Source organism: Nanorana parkeri, unplaced genomic scaffold (assembly GCF_000935625.1).
Source record: "Nanorana parkeri isolate BGI_ZX_2015 unplaced genomic scaffold, ASM93562v1 scaffold670, whole genome shotgun sequence".
NCBI lineage: Eukaryota > Metazoa > Chordata > Amphibia > Anura > Dicroglossidae > Nanorana > Nanorana parkeri.
The window spans coordinates 733,475-756,656 of record NW_017306938.1 but is presented as its reverse complement, the minus strand read 5'-3'; the positions used below and the strand labels follow the sequence as shown (position 1 = coordinate 756,656).

Below are 23,182 nucleotides of genomic sequence, written 5' to 3'. Positions count from 1 at the left end.
TATACAAACTTCAGGAGTGATTTTGTTTAAAGCCATAAAGACAAATAGCTCATTTAACATGGATGTATACTGAAATGTTTAACATAAAGCTATTACAGATCTTGTTGGGATGGAGAAAATAGAGCTGTATTTTTAAGGCTGGATTCACACCTTTGTTCTCCGATAAAAGGACATTTTAACCAGATAGGTTGCATCTTGAGTGGCACCTCAATGCATATATATAAATCTAAACAAAAAAAAAAAACATGCCTGCCCTACAACACACAGCCTCTCACATCATGTGCATTGTGGCGCACAGCGCTGTCAAAAATAGTTAAGGTGAATTTTGTCATGCTTTGAGATGCATTTAGAGTCCATTTAAATTGAATAGGCTGCCTTAAAGAGACCCCGTCACCAACTTTGAAAGCAGCAGGTAAAAAACACAAAGTATTTTTAATGCTCCCTTTTTTTTCCCTTACATTTTTTTTGTTTACTCGCAATGTGCCTACGAGCTTACGAGCATATTTGACTACTCCAGGAAGAGTCAATTGCCTAGCCAAGCCCAATTGCTAACCAATGTCTGGGAATGTCTAATTGCTCACTGTGCTGGCCCAGCTCTTCTGCCCCTCCTCTCACCTCCCTATAAAACTTCTTGTATAGCTGTCATTTGAGGAGTGAAGGAGAATGCTATAGAACGTCACGTGAGTGACAGCTCTGATTCTGCTGGGGCTGCTGACATCACATACAAAGCGTTGCGTCTGGCAGAAGTATCGGTTCCTTCAGATGTCTGCACAATTGAGTCTTTTACAGGTAAATACCATGAATACACATCATTTTATCTTATGGGAAGATTGTTGGTAAAATGAATGGTCTGGAAATAAGTGCATTAAAGGGACCTGGAAATAAGGCCCCTTTAATGCACCGATTCTGATCCTCATGTGTGGTGATACCTAATATGTGTTGCGCAATTTAGTTTATGTACTCGTCTGAGCCATATACTTTCATGTGCACGCACCTAGGGGGATTGATTTATTTTAATCTATTTTAGCATGTATTTGGTGCTCTAAACGTTATTCTTTTTTTCACTTAATTAAGATGCTTCCTGCGGGGGGAACCAGGTGTCTCCTGGACCACTGGTGCCTCCTTTGCATTTCCCTCAATCTGATTAAGTACAGGCTGGTTGTTTTCCCAGCCACATCAGATGGGATTTGGCAGTGTAAACCAAGAAGTGCTCAGAGCTGAGTGCTTCAAGGTTCATTGATCACGGGGTAGTTGGAGAAACGAGAGTTTCCTGCCTCCCCTCCGCTCCTCCATCCCAAAAGTGGTGATGAATATCCTTGAGTCCAGGGGCACAAGTGAGCCTAGGAAACATGGGGGCACACAGTTTCTGGGCTATATGAAAGCCCAAACGCCAGCTCTGAAAAAGTAAAGAAACTCAGCAGTCACCAGTTTGTTTACATCCTTATACTGCCACACTATAATACTTACAGTGTGGAAGTGTCACTAAAAGGGTTAAAGAGAAAATGGTTTTGGATCAACTTTATTTTTCCTTTTTTAAATGTTATGTTTAAACTGAAGTTATCAAAGATAAGTATAGACAGCTAAACATGTTAAAATGAGACTAGAGCTCCACCCGTTGGCTTTAATGTAAGATTACAACATATGCATATACAATTATTTCATATTTGCCTAAGTATTTTTGTAAAACATTTTTTAGCTCCTAAATAAAGAGAATATGTACAAAAACACTATACTTTCCATTTAAAGTTTAGCACCAGTTGTGTTAAGGAATCTATTAGTTTCATGGATTTTAGCAAGCTTTCTCTGTTCTGTAGAAATAGCAGTTTGTTTTAACTAGTATCGGTATTGGTGCATCCCTATTCTTTATTTTAACCAACTGAGCAAGTCTTTGTGTTCTAATGAGTAAAGCGGCAGTGCCTGAATCCTTTTAGAGGAGAACAGGCCTTAGAAAGTATCTCACCAAAAATAAGAATTCCTATTGCAGAAGATGCCCAAAGCTTGCCATACACTATTTGATGAACCGGCCTAAATTCACACAGTGGGTGCGCATGTTGGCACTTCTGACCAGGATCCCTCAATCAGAAGATCAAAGGAGCTGGATGGTAAAACTTCGGCCGAATGGTGCTCACAGCCGGCCAGCTGCATTAGATATGGGGACACCAAGGGACATTCCACCAGCCGAAGGGGGATAGAGGTTCAGGGGAGTATTATTTTTATTTTATCTTTATTTTAGCCCCTAAATCAAAATGAGCAGTTAACTCTTGCAATGCAGGGTAGTCCCACTGGAAGGGTTAATTTTTACACTTCCTGAAGTCTCTTCTTCAAAAGGCCATGTCCACACAGAGTGTGTTCTTTTCTATAGTCTCCTAAGGTAAAGCAGCTTTTAGTTTTCTGAGCTTGATACTCGAAACTCAATTTCAAGTTGCTCAAAATTAACTGTGTCATACCAGGCAGATTTCGCTAAGTGGGGACAAACTGGCAATGACTACCTCTTCAAACTACCTATTCAACACCATTCACTTTGAAAAACATCTATGTATGAGGATCATCATAATCAACTTGTCGGTAAGCCTGCTTCTGGCTGGTCTTTAAAACAGCAATGTGCAGCAATTTGTAATAAAGTAGGAACACATTTCTCGGATATCAAGGGAAGCAACATAATGGTTTATTGCTTAAGGCAGAGTAAGTCGATGGATGATATATTGATTTATAGCTTATACAACCTGTTCTATTCGCCTTCCAGCGACTAACGTCGAACAAAACTAACACCATGTAGTGGGTGTTAATAGTAAAAAGCCGGAATGCAGAAAGCACTTTGTAAGGGAGAGAAGCAATCTGTGCCTCTGATGCGATGTGTGTCTTTAATTTGATGCTACTGATTGAACTCTGTTTTACAGTAACAGAGAAAGCTGTATAAATACCCCTGCAGCAATACCATCTTTAATGAAAATCCAGATATGATTTACAAGAAGCAGTTCTCGTGTTAGCCAAAATAATGCTGAAGTAATAGCTTCCACATCCAGAGGAATGGAAAATAAATAATACACAAGACTTTTATCTTCTGACTCTTGGTGGATGCGCTTGAAAGGACCTCAAACAGGAGTTAAAAGTGGAAAGCTTGCAAAGCCACAGAAAAGTTTTACAACCATCAACTGAAAGCATATTGAAAAAGAAAACTGGATATGGGAGCTGTATTATTAAAAATATTATGCACACAATAATTGTGTACATGCATGCTGAATTCTAATCAAGGGGGCTGAAGCTTAGGGCGTGGCCTGGGGCTCGATGTAGAAGGACGTGCGGCGGAGAGCTCTCTACAAAGATCCTGATAGATCCTCGATTTGCAGGCTTCATTCTGGTTACCTGTGATCCGCAACTTGCTCCATCAGCCCTCCGGGTGACCTGACAGCTTCGGTCTCGATCCCTGCAGCGGTAACATGAAGAAAGCGGGTAAGAAGGAGACAGCTGCATCGGCCGGCCTTCCGCAATATGGCGGCGCACGCGGCCCCCTCCTTACACCCGACTATATATATATTCAAGGACTAGGTATAGATACCCGATTGACTCAGAGGGAATCGGCATTCTCCAACACACTTGAGCCCCTAGGTATCGCTGGAGTTTCTTTTTGCTCATTGGACTGTGTTTTTGGTATGCCGGGAGGGGTTTTGTCGTTGGGTTTTCTCTTCATTTCCTTTTTCATTTTTATAGAACTTTGCCAATGTCAGCGAGTAGCTTAGGACTTGTCTCCTGGAATGTTCGGGGACTTGGGGATGCGACCAAACGCTGCACGGTGTTTGACTATCTACTTACCCATCGACCGTCTTTCACCTGCTTACAGGAGACACACACCAACCCTGATACTTGTAAACAACTGGAACGTAAATTCTGTCAACAGGCTTTTCACTCCTGCTTCTCCACCTATGCCAGAGGAGTGCCTATCCTAGTACACTCGAATGTCTCGTTCTCCTGTAGGCGGGTGAGGGTGGATAACGGTGGTCGCTATGTATTTCTCCATTGCTGTGTATTCGGAAGGGAATGTGTTATTGCCAATGTGTATATACCCCCCCCTTACTCTAATGCGGTCCTTAGGGACCTTGCCTCATTTATGGCTGATAAACTCCCCATCCCCGTTTTGGTGGTGAGTGACTTTAATAACCATATGGATCTGGCTCTAGATAGATTCCCTAATACTGCAGAGGGTCCCTCGCAGACAGCATTTGCGAGGCTATGTGCGGAGATGGGTTTGATAGATGTATGGCGTACTAGACACCCGACTGATTCCCAATATACCTGTCACTCCAAAACTCATGTCACGATTTCGCGTATCGATTATGTACTTGCTACGGCTGAAGACCTGCCGCTCATCTCCGAAGTTATTATCCAACCCAGATGCCTATCAGACCACTCGCTGATGGTTGTGCGAATCCCTTTTGAGCATTGACTATCCTCAGCCCCCTGGCGCCTTAACCCCTTCTGGTTGACGTTGCTACCGGCTGATAGGCCCCCTGGAGGCTGATATTTCATCCTTTTTATCTATCAACCTACCCTCCTCCTCTGTACTAGTTGTATGGGATGCTCTTAAAGCCTTCCTGAGAGGCCTATTTATCCACCGTATTAGTATTGTTAAAACTAAATCTAGAAGGGAGGAGGTGGATGCTCGACAGGCAGTGATGGACACTGAACGGGCTTACATCCATAACCCCTCTCCTCTCACTCGCAAGGAGTGGTCTGCTGCTACGGAGGCTTTGGAGGGTTTGGTTAAACGGAAATCTGGGTATAAATCCTTTTTTATGAATCAGTCCTATTGGGCGGAGGGTGAGTTGACCGGCAGGCTTCTAGCTCAGATAGCGAGATCACAACAAACAGCCTCATATATTGGTTCTATTAGGGACTCTGACGATGCTATTACTTCAGATGGAAGGCAGATTGGGGAGGTCTTCTCTAAATTTTACACCACATTATACTCGACCGGGGCTGACTACTCGGATTTGGACCTAGGTTCGTACTTGTCCAGGGTCCCCTTACCAACCCTGTCTGCCTCTGACTGTTCGGAGCTGGAAGCTCCGATAACCCAGGAAGAGATGGAGAGGGCGGTTGCCAGCTTCCCAAACGGCAAAACCCCCGGTCCCGACGGCCTCCCCATTGAGGTGTTTAAAAAATATGGCAGTTCTTTGATCCCCACTTTACACCAGACGTTTAATGAGGCTTTGGAAGTAGGGCATTTGCCTTCTTCCATGTATGATGCCACTATTGTAGTTCTACCCAAAAAAAATAAGGATCCGCTCCTACCAGACTCATACCGGCCTATTTCCCTCCTTAACACGGACGTCAAAATATTGGCTAAGGTCTTGGCCAACAGATTGTCGTCCAAAATTGCGTCAATTATTCACCCTGATCAATCTGGCTTCCTCCCCAATAAATCGACTGCAGTGAACATTCGCAGAGTGTACATGAATATGCAAATTCCCATTGACAATGCCGGCAATAGTGCGCTGCTGGCCTTGGATATAGCGAAGGCCTTTGATAGTGTAGAATGGCGCTATCTGTGGGGTGTACTTATCTCCTTCGGGTTTGGACCCCAGTTTTGTAAATGGGTTAAACTGCTTTATTTTTCCCCTATGGCATGTGTGAGGGTCAATGGCTCCCTATCCCATGAATTTCTACTTCACAGAGGTACTGTTAATTAGGTCTTCACCAGAGGTGGTGGGTTTTAGAAGGGGTGGGCTTGAAGAGAAGATTGTGCTCTATGCAGACGATACTCTTTTATTTCTGGCTGATACGCAAACCTCACTGAATGCCGCTTTAGCACACCTAACCCAATTTGCTAAATACTCAGGGCTAGCGGTTAACTGGGATAAGTCCAACCTCCTACCTCTTGACCCACTGCCGGCTGCAGTGGTCTCTGTGAAATCTTGCACTAGTCTCACCTATTTGGGAATAAAGCTCTCCCCCTGTATAACTAACTATATTGATATTAATTTGCTGCCCCTGTTAAGTACATTTAAAACCAAACTGACAGCGTGGCTTAAGCTCCCGCTTTCGGTGGTGGGTAGAACTAACCTTATTAAAATGGTGTGGATGCCGCAGCTGTTATACGTCCTACACAATTCGCCAATGTGGATTCCCAAAACATTTTTTAAACAGATTGATGGCATCTTCAGAGATCTCGTCTGGAAACGGAGACAAGCTTGCATCAAGTAAGAAACCTTACATAGGCCTAAAAATATGGGGGGTCTTGCTCTCCCGAACCCATGGCTATAGTTTCTGGCCTCCCAATTGCAACATCTTTCTGGCTGGGATTGTACTGAACCCATGCCGTTGATACCTTCGCTGCTCACTCCACTATTTGCGGGTCAGGAACCGCTGTGTGCACTGGAGACCAAAGTATATACAAAACAGCTCTCCCACCTGGCTACCATTCAATTGATGGGCAGGGTGTGGAATGCTGTAAAAGGCATTCTCCATATAGAGGGGTGCACTAGATATACTCCGTTATGAGTACCTCACGGAACTGCTCAAATTGAAGGGCTTCGCTGAGTGGAATAAGGCTGGGGTAGGGAGGGTTCACCAATTTTACTCGGAGGCATCTATGTGCTCTTTTTCCTACCTACAATCCCAACATACCATCACTAATAAGAACTTTTTTAAATATCTGCAGGTCCGACATGCTCGTTTCTCAATTTGGGACGACCCCTCCTCCTATTTGCCCCACTCCGGTGTTAGATGCGGTGGTGCGTGCAACTCATACAAAGGGTATAATTTCATTTATATATTCCAACTTACTAAATAGCTCCACTTCTCCATTGATGGAGAGGGTGAGAGACAGGTGGACTCAAGAAGTAGGGCCCATAGATAATGAGCTATGGGAAGATATCCTCTCTAACGTAACCCTGACTTCCATGTCGGCAACCCACCGCCTCACTCAGCTTTCCATTCTACATAGGTCGTATGGTACACACAAATTCTTGACTAAGATAGGTGTCCGGGATGATCCGTCCTGTCCTAAATGTGGATTCCACCAAGGCTCACTAATACATCTATTATGGAGATGCCCCAAGCTGGTCAGATACTGGGGCCAGGTAATCACACTGATCAATTCAATTTTTGATGCTTCTATTGACCCCTCCCCCCTTGTTTGTCTGCTGGGTGGCATAGACGCCCTCAGTATGACTACTAACTTAAAGACGGCTATCCATAGGGCTCTTTTTACTGCTCGGAGACTTATCGCCCGTAAATGGATATCGCAATCCCCTCCTACAGTTGCTGAGTGGATACTGGAACTAGATAGGATCACTGCCTTTGAACGGGTGACATACCAATGGAGAGGGCTAGAAAATAAATTCCTCCTGATTTGGTCCCCCTGGCTGAGCGATCTGATTTAAAAAAAAAGGGGGCTGAAGCTTGCATCTCCTGCATATAGGGTTGGCATTGGTTTAAAGAGCTGAATAGTACAATACTGCCATTTTTAATTGCTTCTCCATTTGTGTCCTCCCGTTACCCTAAGGAGAACTATGGGGAAAAGCCCTGACCCCATAGTTCTCCTTTAAATAAAATAAAAGCGGTATTACCTCTTGGGAAAAAGTTTACCAGTAAATGGACTAGATGTCGTCAAAAAAGGAGGAGGTGAAACCCACAAGCATTTACAGAGAAACTGCAACACCCTTGATCACAGAACACAAAATTGGCCTTCATAGTATCTGGGCAATTCACATAGTCCCCTGAAATTGGTAACGTGGCTGAAAAGTTACAACCCTAAACTTTAAACAATCATTGTTGAGTTGGGAGTGGTGCACTGAACTAAAGCATTTGAACATACTATAAAACGTAACCCCCCCCCCAAAAAAAAAAAAAAAAAACACCTAAAAACCTGAAAAAAACCCATACAGACTAACATTCAGAGGGCCTCCAATGTATGCTCCCTCCACACAGGACCTTCAGAAATATACAACAGCTGTTTAGCTGATGTCAGTGGTTGATATGAAGTATCATTTCACAGATTGCATTGCAACTACTCAGGAGAGGAAGCATTATCAACTCAGACTATTCTGCAAGATGATAAAGCCACCAAAGAAAGCTACTCAATGGGGTTGTTCTACTACATGAGAAGAGGCCATTACCATAGCATAATGAATGGTTGTAATTAAGGTTAATCTGTGTTCACTTTAAAATACCAAGTTGGGTGAGGGATTAAAAAAAACAGGATTTTTTTTCCTAGCCCATGATTGGGTATTTAATGTGAACACGGCTTCACCTCAATCACTTTGCTAGATAAGCAGTTCTCATTCCTTTAGTAAATCAACCTATATGTCCTGCATGCCTAGCCAGCACAACAAATCTAGTCAAGCTTCTATGATGGGCTATTTAAATTGCTCTCTGATGAAAATGCAAAGCTCTTATATTATAGAAACTCTAGGATGCTAAGCTTTTAGAGCAACTTTATTTGGCCTACATAAGACTGAAAATTAATCATCAATGACTACCACACCTAAACTAAAAGGCAGTATAAGGCTATGATTTACTAAATACAAAAACAAATGTACCAAGCTGGCATAGTAAAAAGAGAATATAGGAAATACGGTGCTAGGTTTTTGTGATAGTGAAAGTTTCACTACATTTTGGAAGTACAGATTTTAAGGCCTTTTCTGGTCCCTCATGTCTCCATAAGCTTTGGCAGTCCATGGCAAAACTGTGTAATTGAATCAGGATCATAAAATATCTCTAAAGCATTCTAGAATATTCAGTAATAATCAGTATTATGCAATGAGGTGCAGCTTACCAGGGAACAGGGCTTAGCTATGGCGAGCAGGAATGGCTCAAATGCTGCAGGAGGCAGGACATAGCATTACCCTTCCACATTACCCTAAGACCATCTGCCCTACTCACCTTTTTGTAACATTTTGCTTTTTCTTCCACTATGGACACAGTTTGAGCATTATAACCAGTCATATTGCAGCTTAGCACTTTAACTGCAACTGTATAATTGTAAAAGACAGTTCTTGAAATTGCTTGAAATTGCTGCTGTGCTATTTAAAATTGTCTGCTAATTTGTGAACCCTTGTCAAGTTATTGTTCAATGAGAGATGTATGGATGCATAAAGATTTTCTCAACAAGTTTGAATGCAATGTAAATTCCTACCTGTACTGCTCGATATGTTGACATCATTACTGATGTCTGGAACTCCTCCTCCCTTAAGTGATGCCACACACGTGTAGGTCCCAAAGTCTGTAAATTTTAAGTCAATTATATCCAGATTAGTGGTACCCGGAGAGACATCGGGGTCCGTCTGAGTGATGACCATCCTTTCAGAACTTCGCAGTGGCCGCCCATTTTTAAACCAACTGAATGTCAGCTCTTCGGATGGGACTGCTTCCACTTGGCAGGATATTTTTACCTCTCGACCTATCTGGATGTTGTCATCTTTGTGGTAGGGGTCTGGGGTTATCCAGTAACGGCCTTTTTTTAAAGCTAGGATAAGAAAATAGGTAACATACAATTAGCATGATTATCTAAAAGTAAGGAGCGAGTCTGCTTCAAAGGCAATTAGACATTAATTGGAGTGCAGTCACACTGTCAACATTTCTAGCACAACAAACATGATGAATTCAAATGTTCCATCATAAACTACAAAACTGCAAAACATTGACAAGCTAAAGCTGGCCATAAACTTTTGAAGATGATAAGACGCAAACACTCGGGAAAGTACACTTGAGAGTGATTGACTTTGTCAAGTATATAAGTTTAGGTACATGAAGAGGGAAAGGTTGAGGTGAGAAGAGAGAGGCTGCTATTGGCTCCAGCTTATTTGTGGAGGCAGTAATGACTGGTACAGGTATACCAACATGTGCAATTGCTCATTGCCTCCTGCTAGCATCAATAGACATGACAGCTGGATGGAGTCATCTTTCATTTCATGAATGTAAAATGGTTAATCTGTGCTTGACCAGTCACAAGTCTTGGTGATAACGGCAACTATAAAGTGACCTGAGTAAGCTGGTGTCATAGGTGAAGCAGAGAGAAAGGAGGATCGAATGCTCTGTAGATCCTTATTCCTCAGATCTGCAACTTGAAAACCACAGTCAGAACAACTTCAACAAACTGCGTTCTAAACCTTTATCTCTCCTCTTCTGTAGAAGTCCATGGGGGAAATCAACATTAATTGAGAATGAGAGGCTTATAAAGAGATGCTTCCACAGCTCTGGCCCAGCTGCACGATCAAGGACACAGAGCTGAGATTAAGCTGTCACACATCACCACCTTATCAATGAATGAAAGGTCTGAAGAGAGAAGAACGCAGGTGTTGATAAGAAAATTCAAACCACAATAGCTCAAATATCACACAGCCATTACTTCTTCCCCTTCAAGCTAAACTGTAGTAGTAGCCTACTGGTACCAACTCTTGTCCTGGTAATCCTCCAAAACCTGGGCACCCACAACTTCCTGCTTTTAAAAATATAATCTCTGTGGATTTGCTTTTAGTGCATCCCGCTACGCAGAAATTACCCTCAGCAATTTTGAAAGTGGTCAGCCCATGGATCATGCTGCTGGCAGGTGAGCCTTAGAAGTAACTATTGCAAATGTCAGAATCTGAATAGTGCTGCTGGTTTGAAATACCCCAGCATATGCTGATATGTTCATGTTTGTATCACTGAGATGTAATTCTGTCTTTTGGGCAGTTGTCCACTCTCCGTTCTGCCCCAACATTGACTAGTCGCTGACGGCCACAATTCACACGTTCAGACCCAGATTTTTGGCTGACAGTCCAGTCTTTAAACAATTTAACTACAGCTGCTCTTAAACATTTAACGCATTCTGCTGTTTTGCTGATACTCGCTCCATGGCTCCAAGCGCTAACAATCATCCCACGTTCAAAGGCTGTTAAATCGCTTTGTTTACCCGTATCTTCAGAAAAAAATCACTTCTACTGTCGTGGTAAACAACCTGCTTCCCTATTTCTAATGGTCTGGCCCTCTAGCAACTTCAGCGCGAAATTATAGCTAATTATAGCTAATTTGCCTACAAACATCAGGTGGTCATAATAATCGGGCCACTCAGTATATCTATCTATCTATCTATCTATCTATCTATCTATCTATCTATCTATCTATCTATCTATCTATCTATCTATCTATCTATCTATCTAGATAGATATATATATGATGTACAATGCTGTATTCTTATATAATGTGCTTCTAAGCTTCCAAGCAAGTAAAACTTAATTCAGCATTCCTCAAGATCTCAGTGTTTCATCTAAACACATCACCAATACTGCTTTCTGGGTTTAAGGTACTTTCAGTGTACCCTGCAGCAATGGAGTCTACTGTTATTTGTATCCTATTCCCTAGTTTTTGTGTGAAAACTTTGTTTTGGACTTATATGAAGTAAAAGATGCACTTTTCAGGCTGTTGATTGATGGACTACACATTTCAGTAATAGATATACAGATACAGATGCACTTTTCCCATAAGCCGATCACATTCAAATACATCTAAAACACTTCAAAATAAAAAATAACCAAAACAAAATCCATTTAATGCACCAGCCAGTTAAGCAACAGGGTTATTTAGGAGATGTGCACAGTGAATGCTGACCTTGCATTTTACTTAATGTAATTGCTCCTACGGCGTTCATTCCGTAGAGGGGATATATCACTATACTTTTGCTTCTGTAACCGTTTCAAATTTTAATAACCACTACCGAGCTTAATACAGAATCTCTTCTGCCCTGATGTAAAGGGTATTTTTAGACTCCTCTCAAGTACACAAGCCAGTATATTCTTGAATAATTTATTAATTCCAATGTTTAATACGCAGATTTACACTATTGCTTGATTACAGGCGGTCCGTTGCTTACTTTGGGAACAGCACAAGAATATTTATACAGCTTAAACAACAGTGTTGCAACTTTTGCTTATTTTGCCTTCCAAGTGGAGCAAATACAGGGTGAAAAAATGCACTGATTTTTTAAAGGTTAGTGTGCTTTTTCTTGTGCACTTATTTTGAGTTATTCAAAGATTTACCTAAAATGTATATTTGATATATATATATATATACACACACACACACACACACACACACACACACACATATATGTATACACACACATACGTATTACTTTCTTTATGGCTATGTCATTGTATATACACTATAGGGGTGCATGCATGTATAATAGAAAGAAATACATAACTGCGTTTCCTATAAATAGCAAGCAATTGCACAAATCAATTTCTAACTTTGCCAGATAGAAAGTTTCATATTCAAACATTGAAAGAGAAAAGACAGAGAAAAGGAAATCCTATCTTGATGAAAGCGCAGGTGTCACTCGTTCGGAGTTCGACATGAACTGGAAGGCAAATGTTCTAATAGTCTGAAGTCATTTCCATCCCATTCTGGATGAGAATTCATCATATGCACACACAGCCTTGTCTCCACGCTTGTAATATGCACTGACCAGTCTCGGGTGAAATTGAGAACACGCTACAGTTTTTCCTCTCCCCGCTCAGCTCATATTCAGATGCATGTAACCAATGAAGTGTGACATTGTATTTCATCAACGCCTACACGTGCACTGTACACCTCTCTGAAAATACATTTATTGAGGAGCAGCGGCTTAGATCAAAATAAGGATGATGTGAGTTCTGTCGGCATACAAACCAGGAATACAGGAGGAGTCGGCAACTTAGGTCATTTGATGGTGCATTGGCATTAAAGGTGAATGCCCAGATAAAAAAAAAACTGGAAAACGTCCTTGGTATTTTTTGGTAACACATGAGCTAAAACTGATTACTTTTTTTTTTCAAGGTGCAAAATTCAGGGCTGTCATCTTTATCCTTGCTCCTCTATCACTGACCAGAACCACACAAGCCCATAGCAGGTATCCCAACACTTCAATAATGCATGCTAGTTCCAGTTCCCATTGTATGAAGGGAGGATAAAGACTACAGCCCTAGAGTTCAATAAATTAGTCAACAATGGTAGAGCTCATATTTCTATACTGGCAGGTTCTGATATATTCTCTTTCTGCCTGTGACTGCATCTGTACCTAAGGTTTTGAATCATTTCCTGTCAGGTAAAAACAAGTACATTACTAAACCATTCCATGAATCATAGGAGAGGCCAATATTGGATCGTTCTGCCCTGAACATTGGATCCAGAAATTGGAGGCTGGGACAGGTACTTCCCAGCATGCTCCACTATCTCGCATTGCTATGTCATAGCAAGAACTAGTTTAACCGTCCCTTGGGTCAATGAGATAATCATATTTATGTAGCCTTCTGAAGTTGTGTGTCTATTTAATTTAGTGTATTTTATTGCTGGACTGTAGCCAGTCTGAGCATCCATTTTTATGTGTTCTGTTGGTTTTATGGAAGCCTGGTGGGTTGATTAATTCCTTCTGTTGCTTGGAGGAGGCTCCAGCAAGCATTGTAAGAAAGTTAACCACAGGTTATGAATATTTATCTGACGCAACCAATCTTTGAGAGGCTGGCTCTGTGGTATGGCTGAGGAGATGATAAATATTAGGGTACACATTTTCAGAAGGCTCTTTTCCCTGGGGCTTCTTCCCGGGAGGAGGCCTGTGTGAGGATCTGCTGTCAGGGCCTGGCCTCAGCATGTGCCACGTGCTGGGGGCTCTGAGGCTTAAATTATGGCTTGAGTGGATACCTGATGTTAGCTGGCCTGGAGGAAGGATCTTCTTGCTGGAAAGTGTTGCAGAGGAGCTGGTTAGAAGCTGCCATCTGGACCCTGTAAAAAGGATTAATCGCCCATAGATCCATGTGTCATACAGAGGGAAGAGAAGCTAGTTGGTGTAGTAGAAGGACTGTGACTGCTCTTACCAGGTCTTTGGGCTTGTTCACGCCAAGCGCGGAGCAGATCCAGAGCAGAGCAGGTGCAGACCGGATCAAAAATGCGTCCAATGTATTCCAATGGTATTTTTTGCTCCAGTTCTCATTGCAGCGTGCAGTTGCAGAGCAGATCCAGAGCAGGTGAAAAAACTGCAGCAGGCCCTATTTTCTCTGCTCTGGAACGCATCAAAAACGCATGCCAATGCCTGGAACACACTGAAAGCCCATTTTAAACGTAAACAATTTTTTTTAACCAAAAAGAGCCCGGAACGCGTCAAAAACGTGTCTAAAAGACTAGTGTGCGTGTGCAGAAACCTGACCGGATCTGCTCTGCATTTGGTGTGAACAAGGCCTTAGATTTACCGGCTGCCCTCTTTCTATCAGCATCTAATTTTGAAGGTCACTCTAATAGTACCTGATGCTGTTGCCATCTGCCCTCTATTTTGTGCTTTCGGATATCCTGCGTCCCTAAACCTCTCTCCTGGCTTTTCCTGTATTCAACAATAAATTGTAAAAAGACCCTGAGAATTGAGCCTGATCATTACAAAAAGTTGTTGGTTTTATTGGGTACTTTTTGTGACAAACTTCACATTTGAGACAGACTCCAGACAAAACCTTTTATGGAATCCATGTGAGGTTTTTGCTGTGGCTTGTGATACCTTTGCAGGGTTTTCCTAAGGTTACACATGATGGAAATCTTTCCAGCAGGGACAGAGACCGCGATAAAGCATTTTTTTTAGTAAACTGGGGAACAGTTAGAAGTTCTTTCAGGTTAATATCACTGTATGTACAGTATGTGGCAACTATTCCCCTAACTTCATCTCCTACTGGCACAGGCTGTCAAAGGGAAAGGCAGTGAAATCCCTCAAGGACAGCAATACAAATCTGACAATTTCTAACACATCCCCACTTAATCCAAAATTGAAAAAAAAAACGTTTTGGCTGGCGTTGGGTTTAAGTGCTGTAAAACCTGCAAATACCAGAACAAGAGGTGTGTCCAGTATCCCCTTGGAGGTTTGCTGGGTATTTTCAGGGGATCAGCTGGAGCAGAAGATATGTTAAAAGATTGCAGCAAAAATTGTGCCATGACCCTGCCAGGACCTGCTTGTTGAAGACTGTGAGGCAGAGAGAATCTGATAGAATGCTTTTCCTGGCATGCAAGATCCCTTGCTGGGAAGGACTTTATTCAGGACTGTGTTGCAAGGAGCCAATTAAAGGAAGAGCGTCAGTTGACAACAGAATACTAATGCGGACTGCGTTCTCTGGAGAGTTGGGCTGCTTTTCCTACTCGGTGCTACAAGACTAGGCTGTGCACAGCTCCCTATGGTGAGACACCGGCGTTTGATGCTCAGAGAGAGTGACTGAGCATGCAAAGTTCCAATTGTTTTGCATGAAACTCTTCAAAGCTTATCCTGTGTCAGATTCATGTGTCTGCTGCCATCTGCCTTGTTACACAAGCCCCCAGATATTACACATTTCTAACTGAACACCATAAAGACCTGTACACGCATAATGGAGCAAACCAGTATTTATTAAAGAGAATTTTCAGCTTACACCATGCTGTTTCCAAATAATATAAAAGTCTTAGGGATCTCAAACTGTAAAAAATATTGGGTAGCTGAGCACAGCTCTAAAAAGATCAAAGGAGGATATACAAGAAGAATTACACAAAGGGACTTGCTCATATTGTTATCTCTAAGTTTGACCTCAGAAAAGATTAATTTTGCCTTTTTTTTTCCCTAGTTAGTAGCTTTTCGAAAATTTAGCAAGCAGAGGAGGAGGAGGTGAAATCAGTAAGCTGCCGTGTTTAAATTATCCCCCCCAGCACTATGCAGGAAAAAAACCACTCAGACAAAGTGCACCTTACAATAAAAACCCAGGCTCTACAGGAATTTGGGATTATTGTTTGTTTAAAACTAGAACTCTTTTCTCCTTGAGTTTTTGAGCAGGTGGGATGTTCCCCTTCACTTTTTGTCATAGTGATACCATACATTAAAATCAAAAGTTACAGAAAGCCTCCCCAATGGAAACATAGAGGGAAATAGAAATCTCACAGTGGTTCTAATCCCTCTTGTAACAAAAATGATTAAGCTAAAAACTATTTTATACCCACCAGTGTCATATTTGGGAGATCCGCCCCCAAAGCACAAATAAACTGTCTTATTGTCCCTGTGACATGACAGGAAAGTGATGGGAAATCTTTAAAACAATGACAAAGGGAGCAATTAAAAAACAAACCTCCTAAACATTTTTCACTATACTAAAAAAATAATTATTACTGCCACAGGACAAAGAGCTGCAGTTTCCTTAGAATGCCCATAAAAATCAAAGAGTTTGAAAAGATTTACCGTCATGAAAAAAATCCATAAACTCTAGCTGGAACCTGGTAGCTTTTAAAGTGGATTTTCTAAACATATGAAGAGATTAACAGTTGTAGAGAATTGTGTAAGCAGTGTCAAAGTGGCAGTTATAAGCCTGAAAAAACTTCCAGCCACAATCCAAGCTAATTCACTGCCATCTCCTTTCATATAGTGACTACAATACCCCTTTAAACCAAAAAGTCCAAAGACCGACATGATGCATAAGGTAGCATTCATCTTCATAATGACAACTCGGGGCTACCTGGAAGCCAACACCTCCATCAATATATAACATTTACATAATGGATCCTTGCTTTTTGGACTGTTCACAATTGGGCACAGAGACAGCAAAGCTTGCTAAAGCCACCCAAAAAATATAACAAGCCTGAGGTAGATGTGGCTAACCAAAGCTAAAATATCATATTTGGGTGAACACGGTGTTCAAACACCTACACAGACAGAACAATTACCTGTTTTATGATTGACAAGCTTTAGAGTCTTCAAGCAATTTCCTAATGGAATGCCTTCTCTTACATAGAGAAGTTATTAGATCAGTAAACAATGCAGATTACAAAGTGCTATAAAGTGCAGACGGCTGACCTGGCTGTTTCATTACATTTAACCTTCAAGAACATTTCAATAAATTAAAACAAATCAGTTAGCATCAAACCTGAAATTCTGGCACTTGCAGTTGCTAATATGCTCATGTCATCACAAAAAGCTTACCATTAAATAAGTAGATCACAATACTTTGATCTTGTGATATGTATGTAAAGAAGCCAGACCCTGGGCCTATATAAAAGGGATGTGTGGCTTGTGAACATCGTTATAATTCAGTCTTTGAAGTTAAAATGACACGAACATGTGTTGCGACTAGATAAAAATCCCACAACGCTTTACGTTCTTTTTACATTATAGAATTCATTTCCACAGCAACTGGAATTGTGAAACCATTGATTTAATGATTGTATTTTATAAAATATTAGCAATATCTACACTTATTAAATGGAAAATTGCTTTTGCTTGCTGGCAATGTTACATTAAAAAAAAAAAAGGTATATATACACACACAATAAAAAGGGGCCCCTAGCACACTTTAAAGTTATAAGTTGAAAAAAAAAAATATTTAAACTGCCTCAACTACTCAGGTTAAGAACAGAGGTTTTGTTGCACACATTTGAAAATAGGCATTGAAGACACGATACCATACCAAGGCGCCTCTGTAAATTCTTGACCCTAACTCAAAACTATCTTGAGTCCCCAATTATTGTACATGTACTGTATAGCAATGCAAAACCCAAGAGCAGGCTCACCTGGAGGGAGCACCCTCTTCTTTAATGGTACACACAAACACACCAGAAGCCCATACATCACCTTTGCATGGCAGCTGAATAGTAAAAAGGACTTGCCATTGTTGCTTTTTTGTATTTGGCGCAGACACACACTGGAAGTCTTCAGCTGCCATAAAAGTTGCCTTGGAATGGCAGTGTGTCTCCAATGTGCATTTGCAAATGAACGCTACAAAAACCTTTGTTTGTAACCTGAGTAGTCAAGACAGTTGAGTTAGCAGATTTCCAAATGGGTGTTTCAAACTCTATATAAACTGTATAAGGCCATACTCCCTGTTAGTGTGCTCGACCCTGCTTTCCTTTGTCATTAATAAGACCTCACAGGGCCACAGACTTCCTTGAGGGAGATACCTTTAATTCTCAGTGCAGAGACTTATCTGGTTAACATCAAACTAGGTTCTATGGAGCTAGGGACTTCTTTTGTTGTCTTGGCCTCTGCTGCCTAAGACACTCCATTTCCCTAAAGTACTTACATCTTCAAAGAGGTACTTTTTATGGTGCTTAAAAAATAAATGGAGCCCACACAACTGTTGTTTCATATAAATGTGTCTACAGAAATATTTAATTTTCAGTGACACAGAAGTCTGTTACTTGCAACTTACAGAAATCATGGCTGGAGTGGTGGCCAAGGAGCAATCCCCACCCACCACCCCTCCCGTTAGCTCTCCTTTGCCCGGTGCCATAGCCCAAAGCAGAGGAAATATGATCTACCTCTGAAGAATACAAAAAACTGTCACAGGCGAGTCCCAACAGGCGATCTGTTGATCCTTTTCACAAACACATAGTATACATAAATTTAAATTATTATATTCATTACTTTTTTAATTCATTTTTAATCAGGTAAGAAATATTGCACATTAATATTTTATTTATCCCACTTGCAGTCATTAAACCGGCAGTGACTCAGTTAGTTGTATTACCTTATGGTCATTGCAGCAGCTCAGTAGCCTAAGAAACATTGTGTAGAAATTACATCTGTGATGTTACAGTTATGGGGTCGCAGGATGTGGGGCACAAAGTACACACTGTAAAATGTATGCAACTTGACTGAATTCCGCAAATGAAAATACAAAGTCCAAGGAAGGATGGTAAGAGACTCAAATGCAATGCAAAATAACTACTAATAGTGAGGGCTAGCTCCAAAAAGTTAGGAGCCAGCAACAATAAAACTTTTATATGCTTCATATATCTGGAGACATTTGTTGATGTATTATGCAAGTTATATTATGTTGCTGATGCATGATGCATGACTGCATATATAATAACAGTGCCATGTATTCATGTCTCGCATGATGCATCCAGATATATACAACTGATATATGACATGCAGCTGTGTAGAACATAAAAGCACATCGCATATCATTCAATGTTGCACTATGCACATCTCAATATATACACTGGGGGGAATTTCATAAAGGGGCATCCGGATCCCACCACCCTTGTGAATGAGTAAAGAATAGTCGTTACCCCTACTCATTCACCAAACATTCAAAATTTAAATTAACACACAATGTGAAAAAGACCTTTATTGAAGAAAAAAAAACACAACAAAAAAGGTATTTGACAATTTCTTCATCAAAAACAAAAAATGTCCCACGATCTCAATCCAGCGTTGATCACCTCATCCAGTGATGTAAATTGTTCCGGAGATACGACAAAAAACAAAAATAATCGCCACCTGACAAAATGTTTACATCTGGCAGTGGGTGAGAAATAAACAAAGCCTGCTGTTGGCTATTTCAAATTGATATAGCCAATAGCAGGATGGCTATTGCACCCACCCACTACGTGATGTCAATCACAGGGAAGCGGACCTGAGAAAGAACTTTCTCTCTCAGGTCTGATCCTCTGCAGGAGCAATAGCTATCCTGGTATTGGCTATTTTAAATTGCAATAGCCAATAGCAGACCGACTATTGTTCCGCCCACTGCCTGATGTCAATCAGCAGAGCAGCAGACCTGAGAGAGAACTTATTTTTCTTTTTTTGGCAGGTCTGTGGGACAATTTACATAGCTGGATGAGGTGATTGATGCTGGATTTACATCATGGGGCATTTTTTGTTTTTAATAAAGGAATTGTCAAAAACATATGCTGTGTTTTTTTTCCAAATAAAGGACTTTTTCACGGTGTTGTGTGTTTATTTCCATTTTGAATGCTTATTTGGTGAATGAGTAGGGTTAACAACTACCGCTTAATAAAAGGGGGCATCCAGATTCCTATAAGCCCCCTGCCCGCAGACCCCCCACAACCACCCGGGCCAGGTTTGTGGGGAAGAGGCCCTTGTCCTCATCAACATGGGGACAAGGTGCTTTTCCAAGGGGTCCGTCCTGTGGTCTGGTATAGTGCAGACCACAGACCATACCCCCTTCGATGCTCTGCCAGGCTGCTGCTTGGATCAAGGGTCTGGTAAGGTATGATAGGTGGGACCCCACGCATTTTTTGTTTTTTGGGGCTCGGGGTCCCCACTAAAATTCCTACCAGACCTTAAGAGTCTGGTATGAATTTCCAGAGGGAACAACACACTTTTTTTATTGTTCCTGTGGACTGTCAAAAGCTAAAAAAGTAAACATTTAATGTCACTTTTCTGCAACATAATTATGGTTTTCAACTCATCCAAAATTAACGAAAATTATGTATTCGTGCAAATCTGAATGCTGAAACAAATTGACTTTCAGACCCGAATCCCGAAAAACAAAATAAGAAAACATCCGAAATAAAACAAATTTTTTGTCGGAGGACATGTCTGCTAAATAGCCATTGCATGCAATACAGTTTGAGCTACTAAAGCACTCCTCGTTCTACTAGTTAGCCAGCTGTAAGAGACCATTGTCTCAGGTAACGGCTGCCATTCACAATGAAATGAACAGCAAAAGAACTGATAAAATGAGATTTTATCCACTGAATGGAGCATTTTTATCCTGACTCTTTAATGCCAGAAAATTGTCACAAATTATCTGAAGTATTATAAATATATGTTGTATGAAATACTGCATTTTGATGTTGGTTTTCCTTATCCAAGGCCATGAAATAAAGCCTACATAGCTTCGACGTGGACATATTTCAAGTTGTAGCTGTCAGTAATTGCAAAGGATTAAGTATGATTTTTAAGTACTGTCAGGCGTGGGCACATGGCATTGAAAACTTTCCATTACAGATTTGCACAGTCAGTCGATATCTTTAGGTGCTAAATTATGAAAGGGATCGATCAATAAGAAAACATGGCACAAACATTACGTTTATTCTCCATATTGAGTAACGTTCTGCCACATGTCAGTCAGTGTCAATGCTGTAACACTAAATTTAGAATATTGATTATTTTTTTTAAAGTCCCAGTTTTATGCAGCTTTCTGCTTTAATGTCATATTTAAAGTGAAGCTGTGGCCTGCATGCCCTAGTCATTATGCCCAGTTATGCAAATGTCGTTTAATATCACCCTGTCTGGACCCTTGCTCCTCATTAAAGAGGAACTGAACTCTAGAAGCTGTGCAAAAAAAAAAAAAAGCAGGGCAAAGGACTAGTCACCAGTATTGATTGTGGTCTCCCCGCAGCTAAATCTTCCCCATTAATGATTTACCAGTTCTTCTCTGTGTCTCTATGTAGAGCTGGCCATCTTTGTAGAGACAGGGTTTGCTTCCTCATGTCACCAGCAAGAAGAGTGAGAAGAACAGTAGTGACATCACCAAATTCCACCCCTATCTAATGAGACTAGCAGTCAGGGGCAGCAGCATCTTAGATCTCACACTGCGGGTATACAGCTATGAGGCTGTAGGTGTAGGAGTGCCTAGGCACCTTCACATAAGAGGAAGTACTCTGCTGTTTCTCAGTGATTCATTTTAGAGAAAAGATACATTTTTTAGTGCACTGCTTTTACACAATCAACATTTCTAAATGTTTCCTAGGCCTATACAGGCAATGTACTTGATATGCCTAGATATAGGCAAATCTTCATGTTTTGAGCTCAGCTCAACTTTAATGGCTTCTTCTTGGGATGAATAGCCTAGTAGAGAGCTATGCAGGTGGGGCAGACCTCAGACCTTCCAGCTACCAGGTGTCAAGGGCACCCTTAGGAACCCACTATTACAGTCTGTTGAAGACTGCCAAAAAATTATCAAAGGTCCCCCAAGCACAAATTAACTAATCTGAAGGAAAGTGCAGGTACTTACTACACAGTATAGTAATGACATGGAAGTCAGTAAGTGGAACAGTGAAAGCTGGGGTGGATCAAGGAGATTGACACTTCAGGAAATGTCTGTTTTCCAACATACTTTATGGGACCATTTCTCTGGAATGCTGGAATGGAGCAGTGTACAGTGGTGAGGGCAACAGGAAAGGTAAGTATTTACAAGTTTTTTTTAGTGTTGTTTCAGCAGATCGTCTTTAAAACCCAATTAAACCTTTGGTTTAAATCAGCTAAATACATTCCAGGTGCATCAAGGTGGTTGTAAGGTGTATGGCCAGCTTTACAGTTTGTTTTCTTTAGAAAGCTGCCACAGGCTGAGCAGAAAAGCCTGTCCTCCGCCACAATGCAGCCAAGTGACTCTAGCTCTCCGTAGAGAAGCAATGGTCTCATTGCAGAATTCCGACACACCCTCTATTGAGTCAGACATATAGCATCCCCTACTGATTCATACCTATAGTTCTGCAATTAGCAAAGCTCATGCTTCCCACTGATTGATTAGCTATGGCTCTGACTCAGTAAGGGATATGTCGGACGTTTGCAAAAAGATCACTGCTTCTCTGCAGAGTGCAAGGGTCCTTCTCTGCAGCATGCTGGCAGGGAACAGGCTTTTTTATTCAGGCTGTGGCTGCTTTAGAAAAAACACTGGGGGGAATGTATCAAAACTGGAGCAGCTACAATCTGGAGCAGCTGTGCATGGCAACCAATCAGTATCAACCTTTCATTTTCAAATCTGAGCTGAACAAGAGAGAAGCTGATTGGTTGCTTTGGGTAACTGCTCCTGTTTCTGTCTGCTCCAGTTTTGATAAATTCCCCTCACTGTATTTAGCCGATTTAAAATACATGTTCTACAAGGCTACTATGTCTCACACAATTTTGCTGTTAGCTAGTCTAGAAGATACTTCCAAATACTTCTGGCAGTCAAGATAAAAATGTATTTGCTTTCTAAATCTTTAAACCGTTGTTTATAGTCATAAAGATTTATGTACATTTTTTTTTCTGCTTCTGGAGAAATGCAGTCCACTACAGAAGCATTACAGAGTTGGCCTTTTCAGTTCAGTACAGGTTTACTTGAGTTTGACATACGTGCCTTAAGTAAATGTTAATGGCTGGACTAGTAATTTCTGCTACAAATCAAAAGTGGAGTCCTGTGAACCTACCATGTCTTGCATGGCACGTCAGTGACTTTGCCACCAATAAAAAGCAGCTGGTGAAACAGTCAACCTTAAAAGTCCTATCTTTTAAACACATCATAATAATTAGATTGCCAATGTATATTCATGTACAATGTACGCAACATTTCAATATCAAGTAATTATTTTTGGGTTATGAGAGCTGATGCATCCACATTTTCAATTTAAATGCAAATATTTTGAATGGTTTGCGCTCTGTTTTCTGTGCTTCCATCTGTGGTTGGGAAAAAATGGGAAATAAATGTTTCTTTTGATGGAAATT

General features: G+C 41.1%; 1 protein-coding gene across 2 annotated transcripts in view; it reads right to left on the bottom strand.

Moving 5' to 3' along the window:
* The window catches only part of MDGA2 (MAM domain containing glycosylphosphatidylinositol anchor 2), a 521,930-nt gene that overhangs the window by 123,888 nt on the left and 374,860 nt on the right, over positions 1-23,182 (bottom strand). For both annotated transcript variants that reach the window (XM_018563520.1, XM_018563521.1), the window contains exon 7: positions 9,137-9,466. In XM_018563520.1, the coding sequence (XP_018419022.1) occupies positions 9,137-9,466 (330 nt within the window). The remainder of the gene's footprint in view (positions 1-9,136; positions 9,467-23,182) is intronic.